The sequence below is a fragment of the Fundulus heteroclitus genome, chromosome 2 (assembly GCF_011125445.2).
Source record: "Fundulus heteroclitus isolate FHET01 chromosome 2, MU-UCD_Fhet_4.1, whole genome shotgun sequence".
Lineage (NCBI taxonomy): Eukaryota > Metazoa > Chordata > Actinopteri > Cyprinodontiformes > Fundulidae > Fundulus > Fundulus heteroclitus.
The window spans coordinates 15,752,562-15,778,684 of record NC_046362.1 but is presented as its reverse complement, the minus strand read 5'-3'; the positions used below and the strand labels follow the sequence as shown (position 1 = coordinate 15,778,684).

The 26,123-nt window shown below is 38.5% G+C and overlaps 2 protein-coding genes across 2 annotated transcripts in view; one reads left to right on the top strand and one right to left on the bottom strand.

Moving 5' to 3' along the window:
• Positions 1-1,396: 1,396 nt before the first annotated feature.
• aagab (alpha and gamma adaptin binding protein) lies at positions 1,397-5,680 on the bottom strand. The gene is made up of 10 exons (XM_036149179.1): positions 5,505-5,680; positions 4,373-4,563; positions 4,202-4,298; positions 4,012-4,101; positions 3,842-3,925; positions 3,689-3,768; positions 3,434-3,530; positions 3,240-3,344; positions 3,043-3,092; positions 1,397-2,052 (listed from the first exon to the last, which is right to left on the bottom strand). The coding sequence occupies exons 1-10, from the start codon at positions 5,596-5,598 to the stop codon at positions 1,975-1,977; spliced, it is 966 nt and encodes a 321-aa protein (XP_036005072.1). The 5' UTR covers positions 5,599-5,680; the 3' UTR covers positions 1,397-1,974.
• A 398-nt stretch (positions 5,681-6,078) lies between these two features.
• The window catches only part of iqch (IQ motif containing H), a 33,294-nt gene continuing 13,249 nt past the window's right edge, over positions 6,079-26,123 (top strand). The window contains exons 1-13 of the mRNA XM_036149171.1: positions 6,079-6,245; positions 6,353-6,478; positions 6,592-6,689; positions 6,807-6,882; positions 12,633-12,735; positions 12,933-13,019; positions 13,356-13,537; positions 14,805-15,350; positions 16,629-16,695; positions 17,587-17,670; positions 17,747-17,916; positions 20,657-20,929; positions 21,006-21,194. Of these exons, the coding sequence (XP_036005064.1) occupies positions 6,195-6,245; positions 6,353-6,478; positions 6,592-6,689; positions 6,807-6,882; positions 12,633-12,735; positions 12,933-13,019; positions 13,356-13,537; positions 14,805-15,350; positions 16,629-16,695; positions 17,587-17,670; positions 17,747-17,916; positions 20,657-20,929; positions 21,006-21,194 (2,052 nt within the window). The 5' untranslated portion in view covers positions 6,079-6,194. The remainder of the gene's footprint in view (positions 6,246-6,352; positions 6,479-6,591; positions 6,690-6,806; positions 6,883-12,632; positions 12,736-12,932; positions 13,020-13,355; positions 13,538-14,804; positions 15,351-16,628; positions 16,696-17,586; positions 17,671-17,746; positions 17,917-20,656; positions 20,930-21,005; positions 21,195-26,123) is intronic.

Below are 26,123 nucleotides of genomic sequence, written 5' to 3'. Positions count from 1 at the left end.
CTTAGTACCTTCACCCACGTGTTTAGCCTTGTGGCTTCCTTTCAGCATTGATTGACTTCTTGCCGCTCTTTCATAAGGACCAGATTTGGGATCTGCATGACTGTGCTTCAAACAGAATCTCCCTCCTTAGCTGTGCATCTCTGCGTTCGCTATAATTGCTGTCTTCAAGTCTATTTTTTTGTAATAAGCCCTATATTTTAAAACACAGCCTGTAATAATATAGCCTTTGTATTAGCTGTAATTCTACGCAGATTCAGCGGATTTCTTCCTCGCGTTTTATCCGTTGTGCACAAGGACAGTTTCTCCTACCTTTCTACTGATACTGCATTCTTTTCGCTCATTTTGAGGCCTCTACATCTCAAACAAGGTTTCAGCTGTTCGATGCTTGGTTTCCCGATTGAAGCAGATTGAAATGAAGCTCCCGGGATGTTGTCATCTTCCAGAATGACTGGAATTGCAGTTTTTGCCATTGTAGTTTGTACTCAGCTTGTCCGAACATCCGGGAAACTCCTAGCAGATGTGACGTAATTTGACAAACATCCTCTAGTGCAGTCAGTAAGGAACGGTGTTTGAGTTAAAGGCTGTCCGAAAATGGCACAGCACTCCGAAACTGCTTTCCTACCCACAATAAAACTGCTGTTGATTTCATGAAAGGTGAAGGAACAGCAGCTGGGGGCCATAATTAGAACATATCGGACAGAGACAATTATTTTTCACATTTTTGTTTGCCCAAAGCACAATTAATCTTTTTCAGTCCACTGCAAAATTTGGCACTAGATGTTGATCTATCAAATGAAAGTCCAGTGAATTCATTGGTTTGAGAGGACAGGGAAAAGTTAAGGGATGTGATTACGTTTGCCAGGCACCGGCTAGGCCAGGGGTCTGCAACCTTTACGATCCAAAGAGCAATTTTCCCCTTCAGTCCTGCTAAATAAAACTCATTTAGCGCAACAAATGTTACATGACATTTCAATAAAGAAAAAAAACATCACTTTTGATAAAAATGTAATAGAGAAATTGTCATTCTTCAAAGAACCACCATTTCATTCCCTTTTTTAAAATGAAAAACATGAAACTTCAAAGATGGATACATTTTCATCTATGCAATGTTCATATTTGTAGGAAATGATGCAAAAATAAAAACCCAGTTCCCAGCTGACAAGAAAAATGTCTAAAGAAATATTACTTGTGTTTACTGTCATTCTGTTTTGAAATTCAATGCGATCATTTCATGAAACAAAATGGAAAAACTGCATGATTACATCTGTATTCAAAAACATTAATTGGTCCTTTATTTTTGGCCAAAGTTATAAAAAGCCAGTGTCGGAGGACCAAAGAGCCACTAGTTGCAGACCCCTGGTCTAGGCTGAAAAATAGAAAGACCACCGATGCTGCATTTTACTTCAACTACTCATTTTATTTGCTGGAGAGTTGTTCCATTTCTGCATATTTTATTAGGTTGAACCAAACTGAGCAGTTCACACACTTGAGAGATAGTGTTCACAATAAATACATAAAAGTCACTATGAAACTAAAAAAAAAAAAAACTGGCTTTATGTTGATTTTTCAGAATGTGCGTCAAGTCTTCATGGATAAGGCACATATGTAACAAAAATACATGTTGACAGTACCTACAAACAAATGTGAATCAAATGTCCCATGTTATTTTTTTTCCCTCCATAACAACCACGTATTGAGGATCTGATGGGGCCAAAGCACATTAAAAAACCCAGGGGGGGAGGGAGGAGAAGACGAGTAAAGACTGGGGCCACTCATGGCTCACCTGCTAAACAGGATTTCAGCATACATCGTTTCATTCTACGAATCTCATACAACTACTCTTACAGTGCCATCTTTAAGGAAATCCACCTTCCGACTAAGACCAGGACATCCACAAGCGTCGACACCTGTGTGGACCCCAGAAAAAAACGGCGGGATCAAAAGGAGCCAAGATGGATTCACTGAGAACCGACTTTAGCTGTCTTCACCTGAAGATAAACCATCTATTTCATCTTCTTCGCCACCAATGGCCATCCAAAAGGCTTTTGCCACCTGGAAAACGAGAAAAACAAAACCCTTTTCATACAAGTGTTTTCCTTTCTGTACTCATTTATATCCCTTATATTGAGCAAACAGAAATTCCCAACTGGAGGGTTATATGAAGTATTTATCCCACATCTATTTGTGGTTGGAGCATGACATTTTGTGATGTTACAACCACAAAAACTTTATTTTTGGAGTTTAGATGATATACCAGGAGACTATAACCTGCTGCCCTGTCACTGTGACTCAAAACCTTTTCCCCAAAAGATATGTTTTTATTATATAAAGATGATTATTAATTCTATTTCCATTCAGCTTTTTCACCATAAAAAAATCACACAAATAAAGTATTATTCCCCAATATTTGAATGCAGACTTTGCATACTTACAGATTACTTATTGCTTAATTTTCCAATATTTAAAATAGTCAAATGACCCCATTCTACTTAAAAAGTTTATACTTCTCATTATTTTATATTACATATTCATAATGTTTCTATTTTGCTTTGTTTTTACCCAGATCCTCTCAACGAAAGTTTACTCAAGTGTAAATGACTGTCTGTCCAGTTGAATGAGTCTACTAAAAAGAGAAATTTTAGTTTTTTTTATTTCAACAAAAAAGTTCTTATAAACCAGTTATTAAAACTTGTGTAGGATTTGTGACTCTAAATATAATTTCTTTAGAAGTTGCTAACCCTGATGATAGATCAACATAAAGTAGCACACAACTGAAGTTAAAGTGAAAGGATACAAATCTGGAAAGTGCGGCATGTATAAACATATTTAGGGGTAGCAAAGCAAAAGAGCCTTGCTATTGAGATTTGTTTCTGTAACAAAATTTGAAAATGATGCATCATGTTCGCCACTATGTCATGCTTTGTGTTGATACCCTAAATATTCTTTATCTTGTAGAAAGTGTTATGTCGTACGATATACTTCCAAGCCAATCTTGCTTCAACTGAGCCAAAAAAAAAAAAACCCCACAATATAGTCACTAACCTTTTCAGCATGAACTTTTCTCTGCTCATGTGGTAACGATGAGGCTTTATCTGCACGGTGAAATCCAACAAATACACGTTAGGTTATATAAGACACAGATTTTAAAAATATCAAAAATATTTAACTTCAACACCAGGCAGCAACAGAATATAATAACCTTCATTTAAACTTTTTTTTATTTGTAATTCTCCAATTACCTTTCATTTCCTTTAATTTTGTAAAGAGGCGCTCAAAATTTTCTGCGTCTGCATCACCGGCGGTAAGATTGGCGAGTTCCTGTATGTCTAAGTCGGTCATTGCATCTGCAAGGATCAAACATTCTGTTTATAGAGTAGCATGGAAAATAACTTCATAAACTAGTCTGGTAAATGTTTAAAAGAATGTTACTTGCCTACTACTGAGCCTTCCTGTGTGCCCTGGTTTGCGCTATTGTCTGTGTGTTTGGCCTCCTCATTGGTGAGTGTGCCCTCTGCTGGTAAGCTGCAGGACTGTCACAAAAAAATGGCATTAGCGTCTCTTCAAATGGGCCCTTTTTAAAATCTGTTGAACACAATTTATTCACTTAAGAACATAAAACGAGAATGTAAAAACGAGGCAACAAACATTTTCCTCTCATAAATACACAATCAAATAAATGCCATCTAACCGGTGGATCTTGGCTGTGGCGTGGGTTGTTATGTCTGGAAGCAACCAAACTGCTCATGAGACCAAAACCCTGATTGTGACCTGTTAGACAAAGATTCGAACCGTCACGTTGGCCACATACACAACTGAAGACGTCCGCAGAACGTGTTCTCACCGTCCTTCATCTCCACACTGGACCACACGTTGGCGTTAAGCGCCTGAACGATCCTCTTCACTCCCGTAGACTCTGGAAAGTCATCTGAAATGTGCAACAGCGACGAGAAGTGAGTCAGATAGGACTCGGCCATGCGGGCGGGCGGACGTACTTCTCCACGCGCGACTCACCATCCTCATCTGGTAGCTCCTGTGGATTGATCTCCACAAGCTCAAACGCGTGAGACAAACACCACTGCTGCGCTTCGTGCCTGGTGACACCTAAAGCACAAATTATATCTCAGGTGCTTCCTGACGCAGTATCAAGTGTGTGTGTGTAATTATATTTTTCTGCCCACTGGGCGGGCTCCTTTTAACGTACCATTTTCACAGACTCTGTCGCACACGAGAATGAGCACCTCTGGGCTGAGATCTTCCACCACAGGAATCCAGGGATTTAGCTTTTCCAAGCCGTCCTCCTTCAAATAGCAAACATACGTCACTGACATGTTTATGCGCTTCAAATGTACATATTGTCCGTAAGGTAACGTACCACTTTACTATCAAAGTAAGCGATGAAAGCTTGCGTGGACTGGGCTATCTCTGAAGACATTTGATACGTGCTCGGTACGACACACAGCTGCACGTCTGCCGTGTAATATTTGTTATTGATGGTCCAAGGATACCAAACAACTGTTTCCTCTCGCTTTGTCGGCTGAGGCAAAGTCTGTGAATTTAGTATTTCTGAGAGGGGGGCAAAAAAATAATAATAAATAAATAAATTTCAAAAATCACAGACACAATATTAGGCAAAAGCAGTATTTCATTTAACAAAACTTAAATAATTAAGTAAAACAATTAAATGTTAACATCAGACAAAAAAAAACAAAGTGAACAGAACCTCAATTTTGAACCGATTTCATTGTATAAGGGGAAAACAGATATCCAAAGCCTACTGGTCATATGTGAAAACGTAATTGCCCGCTACACCTACTGATCGCCAGCAACATCTGCCATGAAGAGGTCATTTGTGATGAGTCTTTTAAATCCTCTTGAATTTTGTTAAATGATTCATGAAATAACAAGTGGGGTAAAAAAAAGCAAAAATCCAAATAAGGCCATGTTGCTCTAAATATCGTTTTATTTTTTTTTCCTTAAACAAATTCATCAGCTGAAAGTTGTATTTCGTGTTTACCCGTGTTAATTTTTATATTGTAATTGATTAATTGATTAATGATCCGCAACACGTGTCTGGGGAAAAATACTTTATATTTACAAAGATAAATGTTTACACCTTATACAAATTTTTGAGACGCAAATGCATATGGAAACTATTTGATATGATCGCGCGCGCACACACACAAATCTAAATAAATATGCAGGGGTGCTTATACACTGGGTGCCGTCTTTCGAGCAGTTTCCTAATCTGTACAAATGTTTATTTTGTGAATATTTAAACCAGTGACATTCTGATTTCAAATTTTGAATCCCTTTTTAAGGTTTAAGAGTCTTTGTCTCACTCCAAGCGTCACTCGGAAGGCTCAAACGTCAGGAAACTATGCATTATTATGATTATGATTATTATGATTATTATACTATAGCTCAGGTCAGATGCTCCGCTCAGTTAGCTTTGTTTATCGTTAGCTTTCCTGCTAAATCAGGCTGGTTGTGCCCCGAAAACTTACGTTTTATCAGCTCTTCCTCTTTAAATTCGCTGTCACAGCTAGTGACAAGCACACATGGCAGAACCATGTCCGTGTTTTCTTCTGTCGAGGACATTGCTCTAATATTTAGAGATCGCTTTTCCAGCGGCTAGCTTACGGTGTAGCTAACTTCGATAACTTTTGAACCCCGAGTTCCGCCGTACGTCACTTCCGGTGGACTTGACTCAAGACGCGTCAATAAAAAGCCTTTAAATGTGTCTACTGTACAGTTCTTGGCCATGATATATTTTAATAATAATAATGTAAATATTATAATATGATTAAAAATGTCTCAACAAATTCCTAGGTGGAAAATTGATGGGAATGTTTAACCCTGTTATTTGTCTTGCAGGGCTACACTGTAATCAAGGCGTTCACTTATTGAATAATTTCTACGCAAATTGTTTGAGTGACGATTAAATATGAACATAATCGGGAATATTCCGTTCACAAGACCTACAGCATGTTAACAAATGTTTTTTTTTTTTTTGTTTTTTTTTTCCAAGAGCAGATGCCTGACAGCTATACACCGGGGGTAACTCTAACTGGTTTAAAGTCCTGTTGTCGTGGTTACGACTATGTTTCAAGAGTTTTGATTGCTAAGCCGCACACTGTTTTCGGTTATCATGACCACTGTTTCGCATTTTAAAGATATTAGACCACCAATAAATAATGGCTGGCAAGCCTAAAAACGAAGATAAGATGGGAGACGTTTTACTTCAGGTCTTAATTTTATGTTTTACTTACTTTTTGTTTTAAAAACAATCTGATTTGGGCTACATGACATTATTAGGGCTATGTTCATCACGTCACAAAACTTTGTATTGTAGGTCCAACATGATTTACGACAACTTAAATGCAATATTGAAAAAAATGTCAGTGCCAGCGATGAGGGTGCAACTCTGGATGTTCAAGCTCTGGACAACGCCATTAGAAGAACCCAAAGGAGCCTCATGGTGAGAAAGCTTCATATTATAATAAAATGGATAACGTTTAGATTAAAAAAAAACTCAAATCAACTGATTAAAAAACAGACATGGATCACAATGTATTTACTTGTAATATGCAGAAACACACAGAAGATTATTGGAAAACAGTGAACAAGCAGCAGCTGATTCTTCCAACCATTGCAGACTTACAAAAACAGACTGTAAAGACTCATAAATGGTAAGTGAATTGAAGATAAGCTTGTCATGGTGGGAACACTTTGGTCAGTAGCCAAATTACGGCAGCTTTTTGTGGAAGAGTTTTGAACTGTGATTCGTAAAGAATGCCTTCATACAGGAAACCCTGTCTTGAGAGTCTCCCTGATGTGCATTCTCAAAGAAAGAAGTTTCATGGAGCTCTGCCTGAAAGAAAGGTACATTCTTCCTCTATTGTCCACACACACTTTGTAAAAGATAAGGAACTATTCCAGTGTATCACATATTAAACACACAGGATAAATGGTACAAAACTGGGGTTGGCGTCTGATTTAGGGAACGGCTAAAGGGCAATTCTACCTAATTTTTCACTACCTTGAGCATCTTTAAAAACTAAACTTATTAAACCTGGAGTAGATTAATCTACACTAATAGCAGAATCTTTCAAATTTGTCAGACCCTTATTTGATTCGTTAACTTTTTTTTTTTTTTTTTTTTTTTTTTTTGCATCTGGACCACATTATGGATGGTCCAGCTCAAAAACTACAATATTTAGAAGATTCAAACCTGGACTGGATCGTTCTCACTGGATTGGTCATTCTAAATTCCCCTAGTGTATGTGTGTGCATCACAGCTGTCTTTTCTGTACGTCTCAGTGTTACATGGGCTGGAAACCTGTCCAAGGTGCACCTCATCTCATGATTATGATCATTTCCATCCAACCTGTTCATATTGTTTTGTTAAGGTTTTATTGTAGCAGAGCTTTAGCAAAATTGTTAATCTTTAAAAAAGAGAAAATCAATGTGGAATGCTACATGAATTCATAAATTATGTCACACTTAAACTAATAAAATTGTGGGTAACTAAAACATTGGACTAATCTAATATGGCAATAAAATAATAAATACCTTGTTGAGATTTTTTTTTTTAAATTTATACACTTTTCTAATGTATTTTGTACAACACCCTGGTCCCTTTGGTAATTCAAAGGCGCTATAAGTAAGATATTTACTGTAAAATCAACCTTAATCATTCTCATTTGTCACCTGGTATGGAGGTATCATTCCCTATAAACAATCGGTCCTCTCCATCAATAATGTCTTAGTCACGTTTTTCTCCTTTCAAACCTAGAGGTACGGTGCGGAACGACTTCGGTTCAGAATGTAGCCCGTCTTTTCTTCCTGGATCCTGAGCCAATCTTAATAGATTTCCCAGGGTTCCCAACACGGTGCGCAGTGTTTGGTATTTTGTTTTGTAAAAAGAGCAGCAGCCTGCAAACATGGAGGCCAGTAAGAGAAGCGGACCAGAAATAGAACATAATACAGGATCACATACCTATCCTGTGGAAGTAAAGCTTCACAACTGCAACACACCGTTTAAAAACGGCATATTAGCTTGTTGTGATTGGCAAGCTGTGTTACCGATCCGAGCCACAAGGTGTCAGAATTACTTATAGCTCCTTTCAAGTGTTTTATAAATAAAGTTGGATTGGATGGATTATTCAATTCTACCAGCTTACATTAAAGCGTCCGAATACATAAAGAGATAAAACATGAAGTTACCTAAAATAAAATTTTTAATAAATTAATGCTAAGTGGTTTTCTAAATGGCATCAATAACACAAAATATAACATATAATAACAGAGAGGCAGCAGGAGGCATAAGCTTTGTGACTAAAGGAAATTCTTGAGTCTTCCAAATTTGACTTGAAAGTGTCTGTGTTCTGGTTTTGATGCGTTGCCACCTCCTTCCTGAGCAGAGGGGGTGACGGTCCATATGCAGGGTGGGTGAGGTTCTTTATAACACAAGGTCCCTATACTGCGTCTATCCATACATAAGTGCCCAGCGGATGAGGGATCTTTTCCTCCTGCAACAGCTGCCCCTGTGTCTTGTCAATGTCCGAGCTGTTCCTCTTCTGTGTACTGTAAAACAAATCAAAGACCCATTTCGCCACACATGTAAAGAGTGCTGTCAGAACTGAAATGAGGCTGTAACACAGCTGGGCCATTTGAGATTGGGTAGTTGGCCTTTGCCCTTCATAATCCCAAATGCATCTAATAAGTCTATTTATCTTGACACAAATATTAATCACTGTGGTGGCCCTCTTTCGTTTGCACCCAACATTGCAGTTCTTACATACAAATATCACAAAGCGATCGCTCAATAATCTTGCAGAAGAAAATTAAATCTGTGTCCATCAGGGTCCACGATAAATCCCTCGGGTGGTGGCTTGGGTTATGGATGATGAGAGATTCAGAGATACCGTAGATTATAACCGTTTCTAGTCTTTTTGAAGAAAATAAAAATAGAGGGTCCATTTGCAAAGTCATTAGCGTCAAACCCCTAACCCTTTAAGTCCGAAAAGGAACTGTTGTTTTCTAAAGACAAGAAACAGACAACCGAAAAAGATACAGATGAGCACCCGGTTCCAGTTGGTACACTAAAGATGACAAACTGTGTTTTATGAGAGCCATGAAATGTTGTTTTATGAGCATTCTGCAACCATCATGTCTGCCAGGGAACCTTTGAATCGTGGAGGATGTTTGACACTTTCAGTTAAACCAGTTTGTTAGATGTAAGGATTTGGGCTGATAGGTCAACAGTTAAGTTACTGTGCATTTTGAAACTGCACAAATAGTTTTAGTGCTTTATATGTTGTTGTTGTTTTTTTTTTTTGGTGGGGGGGGGGATTATCTATTTTACTGACATGCAGCAACCGGTGGGCCAGAGAATGACATGGCCTTATCTTGCCTTTGTTTGTAACTCTCAGGGAAAAATTATATATATTTTTTTCATCTAAAGAAATGCATCTATACTGAAAACTCTCAGTTTTACATGCTTGTATTACTACATGTGCATCGAAAAAACTATGTACTTTAGTATTTTGTTAAAAAAACAAAAGTTAGAGACATTTGCTTTGATGCCTGAATGATATTAATTTAAAACTACAACCTCTACAGACAAACCTGTTAAAACCCTTTTTTCACCTTTTAAGGTTAGGGGGGTAGCTCTGGTGTACAATTTGTATTACTGCTGCCTTACCTAATCTTTTACCAGTACCACCATTTTCTTTAATCATGCATTGGATCAGTGTACCTTTTAATTGAGCTCATTTCAATTCTATTTGAGGATTTAATAAAACTGAAATGCTTCATGTTTCTGACACAGTTTGTAGAAAAACATGTTACCTTTATCAGTTCTTACTCCTGTAATCCTCAGACACTTTATACTGGGGTGAAGAGTAATGCTAGAAGTCTGTATTTAGATTCCTCAAGTCTCTTGCTCAGACCAACTATGACATAAAGGTCACTTGACTCAGTGATGACATCCAGCCCTTAAAGCAAACAAATGAATCTTCACAAAGGTCGACATTAGTTTCAGATTTTTTATTTTTTTTATTTTACGCACTTTCTTTGCCAATATGATTTAGTTAATCTGTGCCTGACATGACAAATAGAGGCCAAAACTGTCCCTCTGGTCCAAGAGAGAGATGGTGTTGCTGGCTAGAGAAAGCGGAAAACAGCAGATTGTAGCACATCAGCATTCTCCTAAAGAAACAGGCACCTGATTGCTGCGCTATGGACGGCTGGTTTACAGCTGTCTCCAGACAGAATCGACTACCTGTTCCTGCATGCCAATAAGACAGCCGTAGCCTCCCCAACTGCTAACAACTGGCTCGCTGCCGGCTGCCGCCTCCTGCAAACTGAGCCCAGTTCTTTTTCGGCTCCGCGTCTGTGCCAGGGGATGGGCTTTTTGCATTTTTGCAATTTTACTAAAGGTGGCACCTTTTTTCCCCAGCTCCGTCTGAAACAGATGTGTGCCTGTGAGGGGAGAGTCTTCCAGCACCTGGCTACTACCCATGGTCTGTCACAGTGCTCAGTGGTTTGAGAAGAACAAATAGATGACATGAGGACACAGGGAAAATAGTCTGGAGGAGCAGACACTTGGAGTTTTTAGAAGTAGAAAAGTCTTCTACATGGCTGAAGATCTACCTGATTATCTTAAATCAGGCCATACCTCTGCTTTTATTGCCATTTCCAGCATGTTAGCATATTTGTTTGTATTTTTGTATATTATAGCATGCAATATGCTTTTATTACAGCATTTAGTACTAAAAAGTGTGGCTGGCATGCTATTTGTAGTATTGCAGGAATGGTGGCCTATGTAGAGCAGGGTGTTTGTGTCCTGGAGAGGCATGTAAAAGTGATATATACCAATGGTTGTAATGTCCAACAAAGATGATCGTGTTAGCTAATCCTCGCACATGAGTAAATATTAAAATACTGAGAAGAGTTGTCAGAGAACGGTGCTGCGGGCCCTACCAGTTTGTCCTTTCCCGATTCATAACCTCCTTGCTTTCCCTGTAAAATGCAACGTTCACTTTAAATAAAAATGTCAAGTGAGCAGAACTCAATTCTTTTGAACTTGTTTATGCTTAGTTTAAATAAGTGCTATAAACTGTCAGATAGAAAATGCTTGATAACTTAAAATATTTAAGTTGAGTCCACCCATACTAAGTATTTGAAAGAGGTGGAGACTTGCGCGGATCAGTTTAACCTCATTGGCTTATTTTTTGGACATTGGGTGTGGTCAGACAAAAACCACAAGTGAAGTTTGCTGTTATGATTAATGGGATCTACTCAATGTTATAGAATACAGGACTTCCTAATCCTGTAAGTTGAACACTGTGATCTGCTGTTGGGTGAATGAAACATAATGCGTCACCCAGATAAAGAGTCTCAGCGTCCTAAGAAATACGTCTTACAAGTTACAATTGCAGAATTACATGATTAAAACCTTGGACACATAATAAGGAAATATGAAAAGTAGCTTGGCATCAAGACGGGATACTCCCTGCAAGCAGATGAGCTCTAAACGCTGACTCCCCAAAAACAGCTTACTGTCACCATTAAGTTAAGTCTATTCAAAATTATCAAGTTCATAGAGTTGTGCAAACTTAATGTTTGCAACTTACACATACTAAAATTTTATAAGTTCACTTAAATCTTTGAGGCAACAATATTGCATACTTTTTACAGTGAATACAATTTAATGCATCTTAGTTACACTTACATTTTTAAGACAATCGGTTTTCAATTTTACATTTAAGTCATTTGTTCAATCATGTTGGCTTCAGTAATATTTTATGGAACACTGTACTTTTAAGCATTTCTTTAGCATTTTGTGGTTGTTGCTTGAGCGTAACTAAACATTGCACATATTTTGTGTCTAGTCAGCTCCAGCGATAAAGAAGTGTTATTAGCGCCAGCAGAGCCTTCCTTAATTCAGTTCTACTGTAAATAGAAGAGCTAATGGATGTAAAGCTGTAAAATGTACAGAAGTATTCTGCATTTAATTTAATGTTTCTGGAACAGGTGATTTTGCTCAGGTGCTCAAAGAATAAAAGACTTTTTGTTTTCGTTTGACATGTATGAAAAAAAAAATCTGGCTTCAGAAGTTAGAGTTTACGCACACATGTAAATAAGGTTATATTTTTGATTTTAAAAATTTAAAGTAAGGTGAACGTGTCAGATTTTAGAGTGTTCATGCCATAACCCCCAACCCTAACCCTCAGTAACCTATATATGGCCTGTAATCCTATAATCCCACAGTGTAAACTTGGCTTCAGAGTGGTGTTGGGTCTCAGACTGGTGTTGACAGTCTGCAGCTATCTACCATGGAGAATATCACCTAACTTTAACATCGCAGATGATGTTTGCTCTGTCTTGATGGATATAATGTTAATGTTGTTAATATGTATAAGCCAGTGATCGACGAAGTATAATTTGGCCTTTCAAAATGAATTTTACAAACTCTTCAGAAGGAAAGCCTCTGTATTTCATATATAACACTTTTCAAAATGAAGCTTTTGCGTTCTTTTCAAAATAAAAGTCAATCTTTTATAGATTAGTTTATTGGAAAGCCAGTGAACACTGTACAGCACTAATTCTAGAAACACTCTGTGTAGGTGAAACATCCGAGAAACATTTCTGGACCTCTAGAGAGTCTTCAGGTTACTGAAGCAAAGGGAAAGCACTTTCTGGATCTACCTGAAGATGACCTGGAACCAGGTTGACTCACATCTCACAACTCTGTCACGCTCCAGGCAAAACGCTTCAGTTTGCTTTCTAGTTCTTGCTTTCTCCTTGTAAATGACTACCTCCAAACTTTCTCTTAAACCATATTTAGAGTCAAACTACAGTTTTCGTGCAGAATTTCAATGTTCTGGTAATGTTGTTTTTCTTTTTTTCTTTTTCCTTTTATTCAGTGTTTCAACCAAGATTGCTTTGTATGTCAGTTGAGCACAAGATTATGTCTCTTCAACCCAGGCAGGATATACACCCTTCTAAAATAGGTGAGTACAGCAAAAAAAAAAAAATGTCAGAAGACAGTAGCTTAATTATTGCTATGTTGCAGTTTTTTGTTTTCTACAATAGGAAAATAATAAATGTTTATTTTACCTACCTACCTGCTGGTGTCTGATGGCAACAGTCCTTTAGCTTTCTCAGACATCTTTTTTTTTCTGCTCACAATTTCCCCCACCTATTTCTTTCAGCAATTGGTTTAAATACCTTACAAGCTTCTTCATTGGACAGCAATGACTGGATCCTAAAAAAAACAACAACAACAACAACCAGTCTCTCACATTACAACTAAAATTTGTCCTTTTTCTTGTATTTGGACCTGACAGAATCAGATTCCAAGTCCGATAAGGATTCAAAATGGAAAATGGATTCAGAATCCAGCTGTGTCAGAAAAGTTGGTGAACGCCAGCCTCTCTGGACCAGTTCACCAACTAAGTCCAAAGCCTCTGAGGGCATGGAGCAAAGGGATACGAAAGCCTCAAGCAGTTTTATCACTGAAGGCCACCAGGTACGGACACATTCAGTGCTTAAAAACATTTTAGATCAAATCATTGCATAGAATAATATGATGAAAAATAGAATGATATGAAGATAAAAACAGTATGTATTTAATAATGTTCTGGTAATACATCTACAGTGCCTTGCAAAAGTATTCACACCCCTTGCATTTTTCCACATTTTACAAGAGTACAACCACAAACTTCAACATATTATATTAGGATTTTATCTGATTCACCCACGCTAAGTAATGCATAACTGTCAAGTGGACGTTGAAATATAGATGGTTTTATCATTGTGTTTACAAATTAAGACCCCTTAGTCAATACATTATAGAACCACCTTTCACTGTAAGTACAGCTGCAAGTTTTCCTCATCTAGAGACTTAATTCTTGCCTGTTCTTTGTAAAATAGCTTAAACTAAATCGGATTAGACGGCCGTCAGCAGTGAACATTAGTTTTCAAGTTTTGGCATTTTCAGTTGAATTTAAGTTGTGACTTTGAGAAGGCCATTCTCTCACAAATATGCTTTGATGTAAACCAAGCCGTTACCAAGATTAGTATTCACCCAAGTCTCAACTTATTTGCAGTCTCTATGCAGGTTTATTCCAAAATGGTACTTTCTATTTTGATTTTCAGCCCGCAGCTCCATGTTATCACCGCCATGTGTCATGGTGGGGATGGTGAGTGTTGTGCAGGATTAATGCACTCCAAAAAGGGAACTAAAAGTAAGTAATATTTTCTTGAAATTAGTGTATTTCTTTCTTGATTTGAGCAGCAAAATAAGATTGTTTGCCAATGGAATGAGTATTTTTACCCCTAAAATAAGATAATAAGATATCCTGGACTTGAAATAAGATGATGGAGATTAATTGTTCTCATTTTAAGTGCAAATCTCTTATTCCATTGGCAAATAGTGTTAGTAACTTGCTCAAGTCAAAGAAAAATACACACATTTCAAGAAAATGTTACTTACTTTTAGTTCCCTTTTTGCAGTGTGCTAGTGTTATTTAGGGGTGTATGAGGAAAGATCACTGGATACAGATGTGCTACGCAATTTTTAGTTTTTATTTGTAAAAAGAATATATATACATCTTTTTAACCCCATTTATATTTTTCTGCCGTTTCAGAACTTTCCTCTAACATGAGTTGGTCTATCACATAAAATCCCAATCAATTACACTGAAGTTTGTGGTTGTAACATGCAAACATTTGAAGAAGTGAAAGGACGGTGAATACATTTGCAACACAGTGCACATTATCTCTTTGCTCCGCAGAACCGGTCCATAGAAGCTTCTGTGAGCACCACCAGGTACCCTTTTACAATCGTAAAGGGACAGATCGACCTGACGGCGGCAGATTTCCAGCACTTCAAGCTCAGCTTTAGTTTGTGCTGGAGCAATGTGGTCGATGCACTGGAGGCCCTGAATAAACTTCTCAGGGACTTTGCCGTGCCTGTCGCTGTAGTTAATGGAGAGCGGTTAGTGGAGTTATGCCTGAAGTCTTATTACGGTGGGAGAAAGACTCCGTCAGCGGCCGCTCTCCTCTCAGTGCTTGAAAATCAGGAGGAGGTGTCAGGTCTGGTCTCACGCCCGGGTCAACGCTACAGAGGAGAGAGTGGCACTGAGGCCGCTGCCATCCGTATACAGTCCTGCTGGAGGCGCTACTTGGCCAGGACTGCTTACCTGTGCCACTGCCGACGCAAATGGGCCGTGCACGTTATCTCATTGGCATGGGTGATGCACACCGAGAGGTGTCGTGTGAAGAGAGCCCTTCAGGCCAGACGTTTCAATCAGCTAGAGAATTATCGCAGCAGAGCGCAGGTGATGTACCGTCCAAGGTGGCTTTTTTCTTGCATTTTTTTTTTTTTTTTTTTTTTACTTCTTGTGATTTGAGTATGTTTTTTAACTCCACATCTGTGGGGGGAAAAAAATCTTGGTAAAACCTAAAATTGCTTTGACAAAAGAGCAAAGTTTGGAAAGATTTTATGAGGGAAAACAAGCAAAAATCAGAGAACAGAAGTCTGATTTAGGGATAAATGATATCAAAATGAACACAAGTAGGGCTTAATATATATACTTATAACATTATGCAAATGGATTGTCAGTCAGTTCTTTAATAAGTCCTTGTCAATTATTTAACAATGTATGTGTGTGTTATTATTTTTAGTAATTTTTTTAGCCCAGATAATTGTTATTTTTACACTATTAAAATGTTGGTGTTACTGAAAATTAAGCATTTTAAACTTTACATCTCATAGTTGTTGTTTTTCAGCAAAAAATTAAAACACTCCAAGTAGAGACAGTAAATCGTTGGTTTGAGTATTTGTTAAATATAGTATTGTAGCTACCAAAACTGTTTTAGGTTTTAATTAGATTTTATATGAAAATTCACAGGATAAAAACATTGTAGCTCTTATGTTTGATAAGCATATTGGAGTAATTCTAAAATGACTTTCTTTGATTGCTTTTCTTTTAACTGTGTTAGCATTATACAGTTGCTGTTTTTTTAATACTAGACCAGATACTTTGCTTCAATCTTTCATTATAGTTATTGTGATTATTTTAATCTTATTATTTTGCCCACAATAATTGATTTTATTTTATTTTGCTTCATTTCTGATAAAACAAATGCCCTGGATGTGCAATGTTCTGTAATTTAGCTCCTGTTCCGTGCAGATGTCACGTCTGTGCTGTCGTGGCCTGAACATCTTTTAGAGCTCTGACATAATATTAATTAGTGCCCACAAGTTCATTTAGTTTGAACATCGTTGTGTGTGTATACATGCACTTAATGCATGTTCTCACTCTTTAAACATTCATACCCTGTTAATTAAGCCTGCTAATCTTCCCCTGGCAGTAGCATCATGTACCTTGCTGATTGAATTAATTGTGAGAGGATGTTTCCGAAAGTAAACGCTTAATTTAATTATGATGGTATTTTATGCTTGGTTTGCTTCTGCGAGCCAAGAGAGATTGGTTTGGTGTGTTTTATCCATGCAGCGATGAGATGATTTGTGTATGTGTGTGTGTGTGAGTGAGTGTGTGTGTGTGTGTGCTCAGCCAGCCTCCTCCATGATCACTTCTTTTCTCCGTCCCCAGCATCTGGCAGCAAACTGGAAACACATCCGCTCGTCCAAGAGGACCATTATCCACATCCCTTCATTAGGTGGCTCTCGTCGCCTGCCGCACACACTCCAACACGCACGCGTCTGATCTAGAGAGAGTCCTCCCCGGCCTCGGCGCTTTGCCGTCCCCAGCCTGTGGCCCTGGTTCAGACACTCTGTCTCGTTCAAATGACTCTCTGCAGGAAAGCACTCACTAGATGATGACAGCCCCTGTGCCAGGGAACCAAACAATTTGCTCTCAATCGCCATTTAATTTGCAGATTAAGCAAATGAAAAACCATTATGTCGAACATGTACAAGAGGCGCAAAGGTCTTGTTTTATTGCTGTGCACAAAAACGCCACCCGCATATTGCAACAAAAAAAAAAAAAAAAAAAATGAAAAAGGCGGCTGTGTATTTGCAATAAACAAAGAGTGCAAGCCATGATCAGTTCGTAATCTAATTTCTCCACTGCACACATTTAGACTGTAATCAGGCATGTGCATTGTAAATCATTGAGCGATTGTCTAAAATTATTAAGCCTAATTACTAGCAGATGGAATGCTTTATTTGCACTTGGGGTGGCTACAGAGAGTGCTGTGCGAGCAAGGATAATTAGAAAGTTGAACCCCATTGTTGTTAATTAGCATGAATCCAATCATTTAATTACCTTGATTCAGTTGAGGATTCCCTCTCACACAGGCTAAGATCCAGGCGGCATCATTGGATGTAGTTTAGTGGTGGCTGGACATGGTGCAGAAGGACTCCCGGCACATGACGGCCTCGGCCCCTGCTAGTTATTACACTGAATTAATCATAGGATTGCTGTACGGCCTGATTAGACTTTAACTCCCTTATTCCCAAGTCTTAGTGACATGCACATCCCACCCAAAGCTGGCTGTACACATCTGGAAGTTCTGAATTTTGACGGTTGTCTGACCTTATCCTGACAGGGTTCTCCCAGAGGCGGAGACTGAACACCAGGAGATATGACGTCCTGCAGAATATCCAAATTAGCAGGCTGTGTGACGTTAGAGGTAGGAGCATTTTTTTTGGGAGCTCACTTGCCTTGCTTTTAATCGTAATTCGTAAAATCCCGTTTCCTGATTGCAGATGACAATGTGGAGGTGATTTACGTATGTCCCATGCATCTGGGGGAGGACATCTTGGAGTATTACTCCAGTCTCCTGAAATGCAACGGAGGTGATACCAGAACTAGCCAGGCCTCATCCTGCAGCAGGCGGTTTATTATTCTGACACCCGAGGCTGTGGATCATTTCCCTGTAAGGCTGATCACATTCGCCTGTGTCTTTGTAGGTACAAACGTTTAACTAATAAGACAATGCATGTGCAACGGTCTACCAAAGCTTACCAGTGGGTATTAGTCTCTAAAGCGCCTTGGAAGATTATTCAGACTCTGGAACTTTTTCATTTCCCCCATCACAACACTAAACTTCAATGTCCCTGGGGGGATTTTATGTGAATGACCAACACAAGGTAGTCTATAAAAAGTCTAAGATAAAGAGGACATGCTTTAATATGCTTTTTTTTTTTTTTTTGCAAATATCAATTTTCCAAATAGAATCCAGAACAGCCAGCTGCTTTCAAAACTCTCCTTATTCGTTAATTGCCTGTGTGTAATTTAATCTCAGTATAAATCCAGCTGTTCAGTAAGAACCTCGGAGGTTTGTTAGAGAACATTAGAGAAAAAAACAGCATTGTAAAGACCAAGGAACACAGCGGTAAGGTCAGGAATACAGTTGTGGGGAGGTTTAAAGCAGATTTCAATCAATCGTTTATTTATATGGCCCTGTACACAACCAATAAAATTGTCCTGCTTTACAATTAAAAACTGAGAAAACAATGAGCATTAGAACCATAAGAACATGCAATTAGGTTTGAAAATCTTTATAGAATCTCATCTCAGGGTGCTATTAAAAGCAGGCCTGAATAATTGAGTTTTGGGATTTGACTTGAAAAGATACACAGTAGATCCAGCTGGTTCCAGAGTCTGGGTGCTGCCACTGAGAAAGCACGATCATCCCAGTGGTTGGACCTGGTCCTTGGTATATCTGATAAAAACTCATTTGACAACCTCAAAGGCCTGCCAGGCACCTAGAGGCTTAGTAATTGAGACAAATAAGGTGGGGCCAGGCTATTAAGTGCTTTTAAAAAAAAGTCAATGTAAAGAGGAGAAACTTGATGTGGTCACGTTTGGAGTCATCGGTTAGAAGATAGGCAGCTGCATGCTGGATGAGCTGAAGGCGATTGAGCGATGACTAAGACAGATCGAAATAAAGAGCATTGCAATAATTAATTCTGAAGCTGATAAAGGCATAAATGGTCTTCTCCAGGTCAGGATGATTGAAAAAAGGGTGTAACTTTGGCCAGAAGGCGTAAATGCTAAACGTCTAATTTTACAAAAAAGAGTCAGTTTGGTTATGGCATTTGAAAATATTTGTCAAATATTTCTCCTACATTCTAGGATTTAGGTAATAAAACAAATGTCCCAAACCTTGAACTTCTTTCAGAGCTCTGTTCCATCCTTCCTGTTAAATTGGAGTATGGTACAACTACAAACCTACCAAGACATGGTTATCCCTCTCAACTGACAGGCCAGGAGAGGAGAGCATTAATCAGAGACGCAGCCAAGATGCCTATAAGGTATAACTTTGGGGGAGCTGGAGAGATCCACATCAGAGAGACTCTGCTAACAGTTATTAGTTATGAGCTCCACAATGTGCGTTTTTGCAAGAAGAACAAAATTGCTGGTGGAAGAAAGGTAAAAGGAGAACAGAATGTACTGGTCTGCTTACAAAATGCTATGTGAAATAGAAAGTGAACACTGCATATCACCCCGAACACACCATCCCCATCATGAAACATGGCGGTTGCAGCATCATGCCTTCGAGATGCTTTTCCTAAGCAGAGGGGAGCTGCTCAGAGTTAATGGTAAGATAGATGAAGCTAAATAGATGGAAATGCTGGAAAAAATAAATAAAAATGTCCAAGGTTTGTAAAAGCAGATTAAAAAGCAATTAATTAATGCACATTCATTTGACTTGAAAATTGATAAACTACCCAGTATCCTATTAGGCCCTGCTTTGTGTTTGATCCATCACGTAAAATCCCAGTAAATCCCATTGCAGGTTTTGGTTTTAACGTAACAAAATGTGAAAAAGTTCTAGGTGTGTGTGTGTGTAACCTTCATACCACTGTAAAACACCACGGAGTGCTCCAGCGATTTGTAGTTTGTGAAATATCCTCTAGGGGATGCTAGAGGTGGCTGTTAGCAGGCGGTTGTCCTGAGAGAGCAGCTGCTTAATGTTTTCCATTGCATTTAAAACGAAACTTCAATTTTATCTTTTGTAAACACAGTAAGGTCGATGATGGCGTGCTTAATTAAAACATTTGTAATAATCTATGGATGCTTTTCAGGAAATAATTAAACTTCAGCTGCCTTTTGTGCTGCCTTTCTCAGACAATTTCTCACCTAGATACACAAAAAAAAAAAAAAATAATGATGTGACTCTCAGGTCTTCCAGCATTAAACGGCTCTTTCCAAAAATATTTCAAAACCCATAAGTTTTAGGCGGAACACGCGACATGACGCTGCCTTCCTCATTTCTCTTTATTGATTTCCCCACTGTTTTGTTGTTAAACTGTGCCAGACGTGTTGCTGAGATGAATCACTCCTACCCATGGCTGGCAGCGCGTTCTGCCGGTGACAGAAGGGATAATTCCACGTGGATCAAATAAATACAGATGTGGAGTAATTAGTCGTATTCCCATGGAGCTCGTTGCTAGCACACATTAAAGAAGTGAAGGATAGGCGAGGCTTCACCGCAGGCTGGTTTTTATCAATCCAACCTGCTGGAATACAGGACAGGTCAAAACCCCCCGGGCCGTTTCAATAATAGAGCCGCCGAATGTACGCGGTGACAAAGCAGGCCCGGAAACAACCCTTGGAAGACGCGCTGATGACGCTTAACTCGTCTTTGTCTCTCGTTTCCTTCGCTTCAGACCCACAACATGTGTCTGTTTACGCTGCTGAAATACAGTCCGCGCACCCTGAAGCGTATCCGGCACCTAATCCAGGGGAAGCAGGCCTATATCGTGGGGGGAGTTGGCCATGTGGATGACCTGGCAGTAGCTGACGAGCTGGATGTGCCCATCTTGGGTCCAGAACCAGCTGTCTCACAACTCCACGGCACCAAGTCAGGAGGAAGGCGGATGTTTTCCGTGGCGGGAGTTGACATACCCCCTGGACAGGGAGACGTGTACTCGCTTAACCAGGTAGGACACCATGAGCACAATTACAAGTCCTACCTATCACCCGATAAATAATATTTAGTTTTTTCTTTCGCTTTAGCTTCATGAAACACTGGCTGACCTCATGACTCAAAATATCCGCGTGCAGCGCTGGCTCTTTAAGGTCAACGTGCAGCGAGGGGGTCGCGACACAGCGTTCTGCGACGTTTGCCACCTCAGCTGCTACAGCTGGGCCCTACAGCGCTATCATCGTTACGGCCCTGACCTATGGAGCTCAAAAATGATTCAGGTAACATTAAGACTCACGTGTCCTTCCTTGGCATAAAATTTCAAACCTCTTTTAAAAGTGGGTTAATGTTTAGACTTGTGTTTATACCCTTTTTTTCCCATAGAAAAGTTTTATCAGTTCAAACTGACTGTGTACGATGGTGTTTTGATTTTATGCAGCAGCTCCCTGAAAAGTGCTGGGTTACAAAGGTTATTTAGAGATTTCTGTGGTTATTAAAAGCTTTCAGATTACCATGCTCACACCTAAGTGAAATTGTTGTAGCTAATTGTAGCTACATCTTCCATTCAGTTTGTTTGTATAGCTCTAATTGACAACAAACGTCATCTCACTCACATATCCAGAACTATACAATCAGATCAAACATTTACAATCTTGTCACACAGCTTTAGTTTAAATAGATCATTGTTTGATCATAGTTATAATGCGATGCAGTCAACATTGGCTTATGATGCCAGTTGGTGAAAGTTATCTACAGAGGATCTCAAAAGTGCACACACTTTTTTTTTTCTTTTACTTGTGTTTAAAATGTAAAGAATTTTTCGTGGGAATTTTTTATATATATATTTTTTTTTTTTTTTTTTTTTTTTTTTTTAAATATCAAAGAAAGATAACATGATAAATAATTTCAAAAGTTTTTCCACAAATTATGTCACATTCATCTTGTACAATTCAACCAAAAAACACCAAAAAAGGATTATGGACATTTCCCTAAAATATATGAAAAGACTGAAACTGGTCAGAGAGGCTGCCACTAGGACGACAGCAATGCTGAAGGAGCAACAGGAATGCTTTGTGATTGACATGTGATGACAATCTCTTTTAGCCTCCATATCTTTGGAGTAGAGGGACATTCTGAATTATTTTCTTCCTAAGAAACACAATCATGCCTGGCTATAATCTCCCAAAACCCTGAATAAAATGTGTTATGGGCAGCCTTTGGTCCACAGTTTCAGAATGTTTGGCACAAAAACAAAGCAGAGCATCACCAAACCAACACCACACAACCGCGGTAAATCATGGTACTGAAAGCTCTGGGTTTGCTTTATCTGAGCTGGGGCTGAGTTTTTTTTGTCAAGGTAGATGAAATTATGAGCAATTTAAATAAACAACATATTTTGGCCCTAAACCATTCGCTGTCAGCTAGATAGCTGAAGATGAAGAAGGATGTAATTTTTCAGCTCCACAATGAGTGTAAGCATATATCCAAGACGACAAGAGATATAATTCATTTGGGGGAAATTTAAGTTTGGAAATGGCCTAGTCAGAGTCCAGGATTGAATATGAAAGAAAAAAAAAAAAAAAGAAAAAAAAAAAAGAGAATCTAAGGGGTCATCTGAAGATAGCTGTGGATATCTGATGCCTCTACGATTTGATAGGTTTGGAGAACCTGTGCAGAGCATTAATTGCCAAGTCAAGATGCCATAACCGTAGACTGAAGTATGAAGGGGTATCCAAAGTGTGGCCCGGGGGTCATTTGTGGCCCCTGGACTGATTTTGTGTGGCCCCCCGACTCCAAGTCAAGGATCAGTTTGTATTCTTCAAGAATAATATAATTTGGGCTTTTTTTTTTCAATAGAGGGTTGATCCAGAAGGAGAAATTATATTTATAATTAGGGCAAAATTATTATTGCTCCATTAAAATCTTTTGGTTATGTCCAACACACAAAACCTTTCTTGTAATTGTGCCACCTTTTACACTTTAATTTCATAGTAAAAATGATCACTTCTATCCAATAGCATATTTTGTAAAAAACAAAATCTGCTTTTCATTCATTTTATGAACTTGGCTAAAAACAACAAATGTGACTTAAAAGAATGACCCAAATTCTTATTGCTGAGAACTGACTCAAAATATTTTTTTCCAATTTCTTTTCAAACGACCCTTTTAAAGTTTTTGGTGGACTCTGATTTACTCATCCCTTTACAACTAAAAATCAGACTCTATTTTTTTTTATTAAAATATGTCATGCTTAGTTTATTGTCAAGCTAATTAAAATAATAATTAAATTTTTCATGATTGTCTGACTACTTTTGACTTGTTGATTTTGGCCCACCTGTCAAAAAGTTTGGACACCTATGGTGTACACATTTATGCAATCAGGTTATTGTAGCTTTTCATCTCAATGTTTTCTTTATATTCTTTCCTCTGATATTTTTTTTATGCGTTTTCTAGTTAGATTGAAGCAGCAACAATGTCATATCATACTGTATGTGGAACAAATTTTGAGGAGGTCTTCTAATTTTTTTTACACCCTTGATTTATTATAGTGTAACTGAATTTAACGAAACCCAGCAGATTGAATGGAATTGATGACTTTGCAGCAATCCTATTAACATTAGCGTTACAGTACAGAATTGTTAAAAGTTTTGGTTACATTGAAGTCAGTAAGATGCCATTATTTAGCTATGATTAGGCAGCATTGCTGGATCACTCACAATTCTGATCACTGTACATTGTGATCCATACGTTGGTCCTTGGCTAACAAATAAACAAGTGTTTCTGGGACATGCACACCGTCGACGTATTGAGGCCAACAAAAGCATCTCTAGTTACTTATTCTTTAACAAATCTGTCATTATTCAAGCAATCACAACATCCTAAATATGTCAATGCAGAATTTTGCTTAGATTTACAATGAATGTACAGAAAGATCTTAATGGTAAAAGGTTTATAGTTTGTTGTCTTATGCTTAAAACCACCTTTAAGTACATATCTTTAAACCTTGTAATCCTTAGGTGTAGCAGATGTTTTGTTTCTATTAAAGCCACACTTTACAGCCATTAGACAGGGCTGAGCCATTTATATTACTACAGCATTTCATTTTGATCAAAGCATAAATTCTGATATAACCATGGGCATATTTAAAACAAATAAAATGTACTTAATCGGTGCTAAACCATTTATTTACTTCAGATGCAATCTGTACAGTTTCTGAGCCCCTGGCTCTTATTTCTCATATGCTTACAAAGTAGCCTTTGATTTTCTGTCATGTGTTAATTACCGTATTTTGCCATTTAACCGGGAGCTTTGTGCAAACTAATTACAGGCTAATGATTGTGGGCTCGGAGCACAACGATTTTTACTTTTATGCCATTTGAAAGAACAGCAGTCATCTCGAGTTTCTTGCGGCTCACTCTGTTTCATCCCTATCAGCTTGTTCTTTGATTCACGGGGTAGGCATGGCGCAGGGCTGTAATTGTTGTGGCTTTGGTGCCGTTAATTATGGCAGAGAGGAGCTGAGCCACAGCCAAGGTCCATAATGGCGGCCGAAACTGCACTGGGAAAGTAAATGGGGTTTCTTTCACCAGCTGGGGTCCCACGGAGAGGGAAGAGTGCCGAGGCCCCCAGTGTAGGCCGACAGCCTCGGGGCTCCTGGGCCATATGGACACAACACATTAAATGGCCTTTATTCTACACCTTGCTCTTTTAATCAAAGCAAAGCCCACGTCCGGTGCCTCTCCTTGCATGATTCTGTTTTAGATCTTTATTTTGTTGTTTTCTCCTAAAGTGACTTGACTCTTCTCGATTGTGCAACTGTTCTACAAGGATGTCTGAACAGAGCAGTTTGACTCTTAATGTTGCTGCTGTTTGTCAGATTGAAAACAATGTTTTAAAAACCCGGAGGACTGGAGCAGAAACAGTGGATCAAGTACATTTTATTTGGATATTAAGAGCTTTTTGTTGTTGTTGTTGCAGAAAATAAGCATACACACTTAGCCATTGCAATAAACTAAGTGAAATGATATTTTTTTTTTTTTTTTAACTCAGTGGTTTAAGGCATTTGGTTTAAAGAAATCCAAAGCTTTATGTTCTTAAAAGCTGTGGTAATTTGATTATCAATGAAAATAGATCATGGCATGAATGAAGCGTTTTAATCATCCATAATTTTTTGGCCCTCCACTAAAATATTTTAACAGCAAATAAAAAAAAATTATTGTACATTAGCAAGTAAATAATGAGGCTTTTATTATGCTCATTCTAAATAAATAAAATATCTGTCCATATTTCCTCCATCAACGCTTTTGCCTAAGTGCCCTGCATGAAAATATTTAACTCATAAAAAAAAAAAAAACAGAAAAAAAAAAACACGTGGTCCTTCAGAGCATTACCAACAATTAGATCCCTTCTGGCTGAGCGAAACAAAGCCTAAAGGGGTACAAAAAGGAGGAGGAGCCATTACGTCTACATCAATGGGAGCTTCCTCGGAGGTCTGAGGAAAAAGAACGTGTGTTTCTCTAAATATTGTGAGGCCCACAGCAGCTTCCAGCACAATGTTTGAGCCCGAAGAAAGCCCCCCAGGCCTCTTTTAGCATTTACACAGAGAGAGGTTAAAGACATGTAGATCTTCAACCATGCAATGCCTGAAGGGGGCCATACACACACACTTAAGCGCTCACACAGCTTGCATATGGATCATTAGGCACAAGAGGGTAAAAATTACACATAATAGCTTCAACAGATGGAGTATTTTTTTCCATCATGCTGTGTACAAACAGATCTTGTGAAAAACCTTATTTAGGTTAAGTTTGTCAACGAAATGGGTCATTTGACAATCACTACCACTGAAGAGGTAGAGGGACGTTTCATGCAGTTTGTTGTCTGTCTAAATATTGTGCAGCCTCTGGTACCGTGGAGAAGTTTGGATGTCAGAGTTAATCTGAATTAGGGATTTCCAAAATAATTCTGCCGCAGACTTTTTCTGTCGCCGTGTAAATAATCCTTGTTCATAAGAATGCGACAAAATGCATAAAAGCGAGGAGAGACGACCTGAACCAGAAAAATTCGTTTTGAGTTGTTGTGGGTTTGGATTAATGTTTTCGACGGAAATAGGTATTCGTGGACAATCTTGTCAGAAAGCATCCTCGTCTTCTCTGTGAGTTATTGCTGTTACCAGCGCTCCCACCACGCAACATGGAGGTGAAATAGCA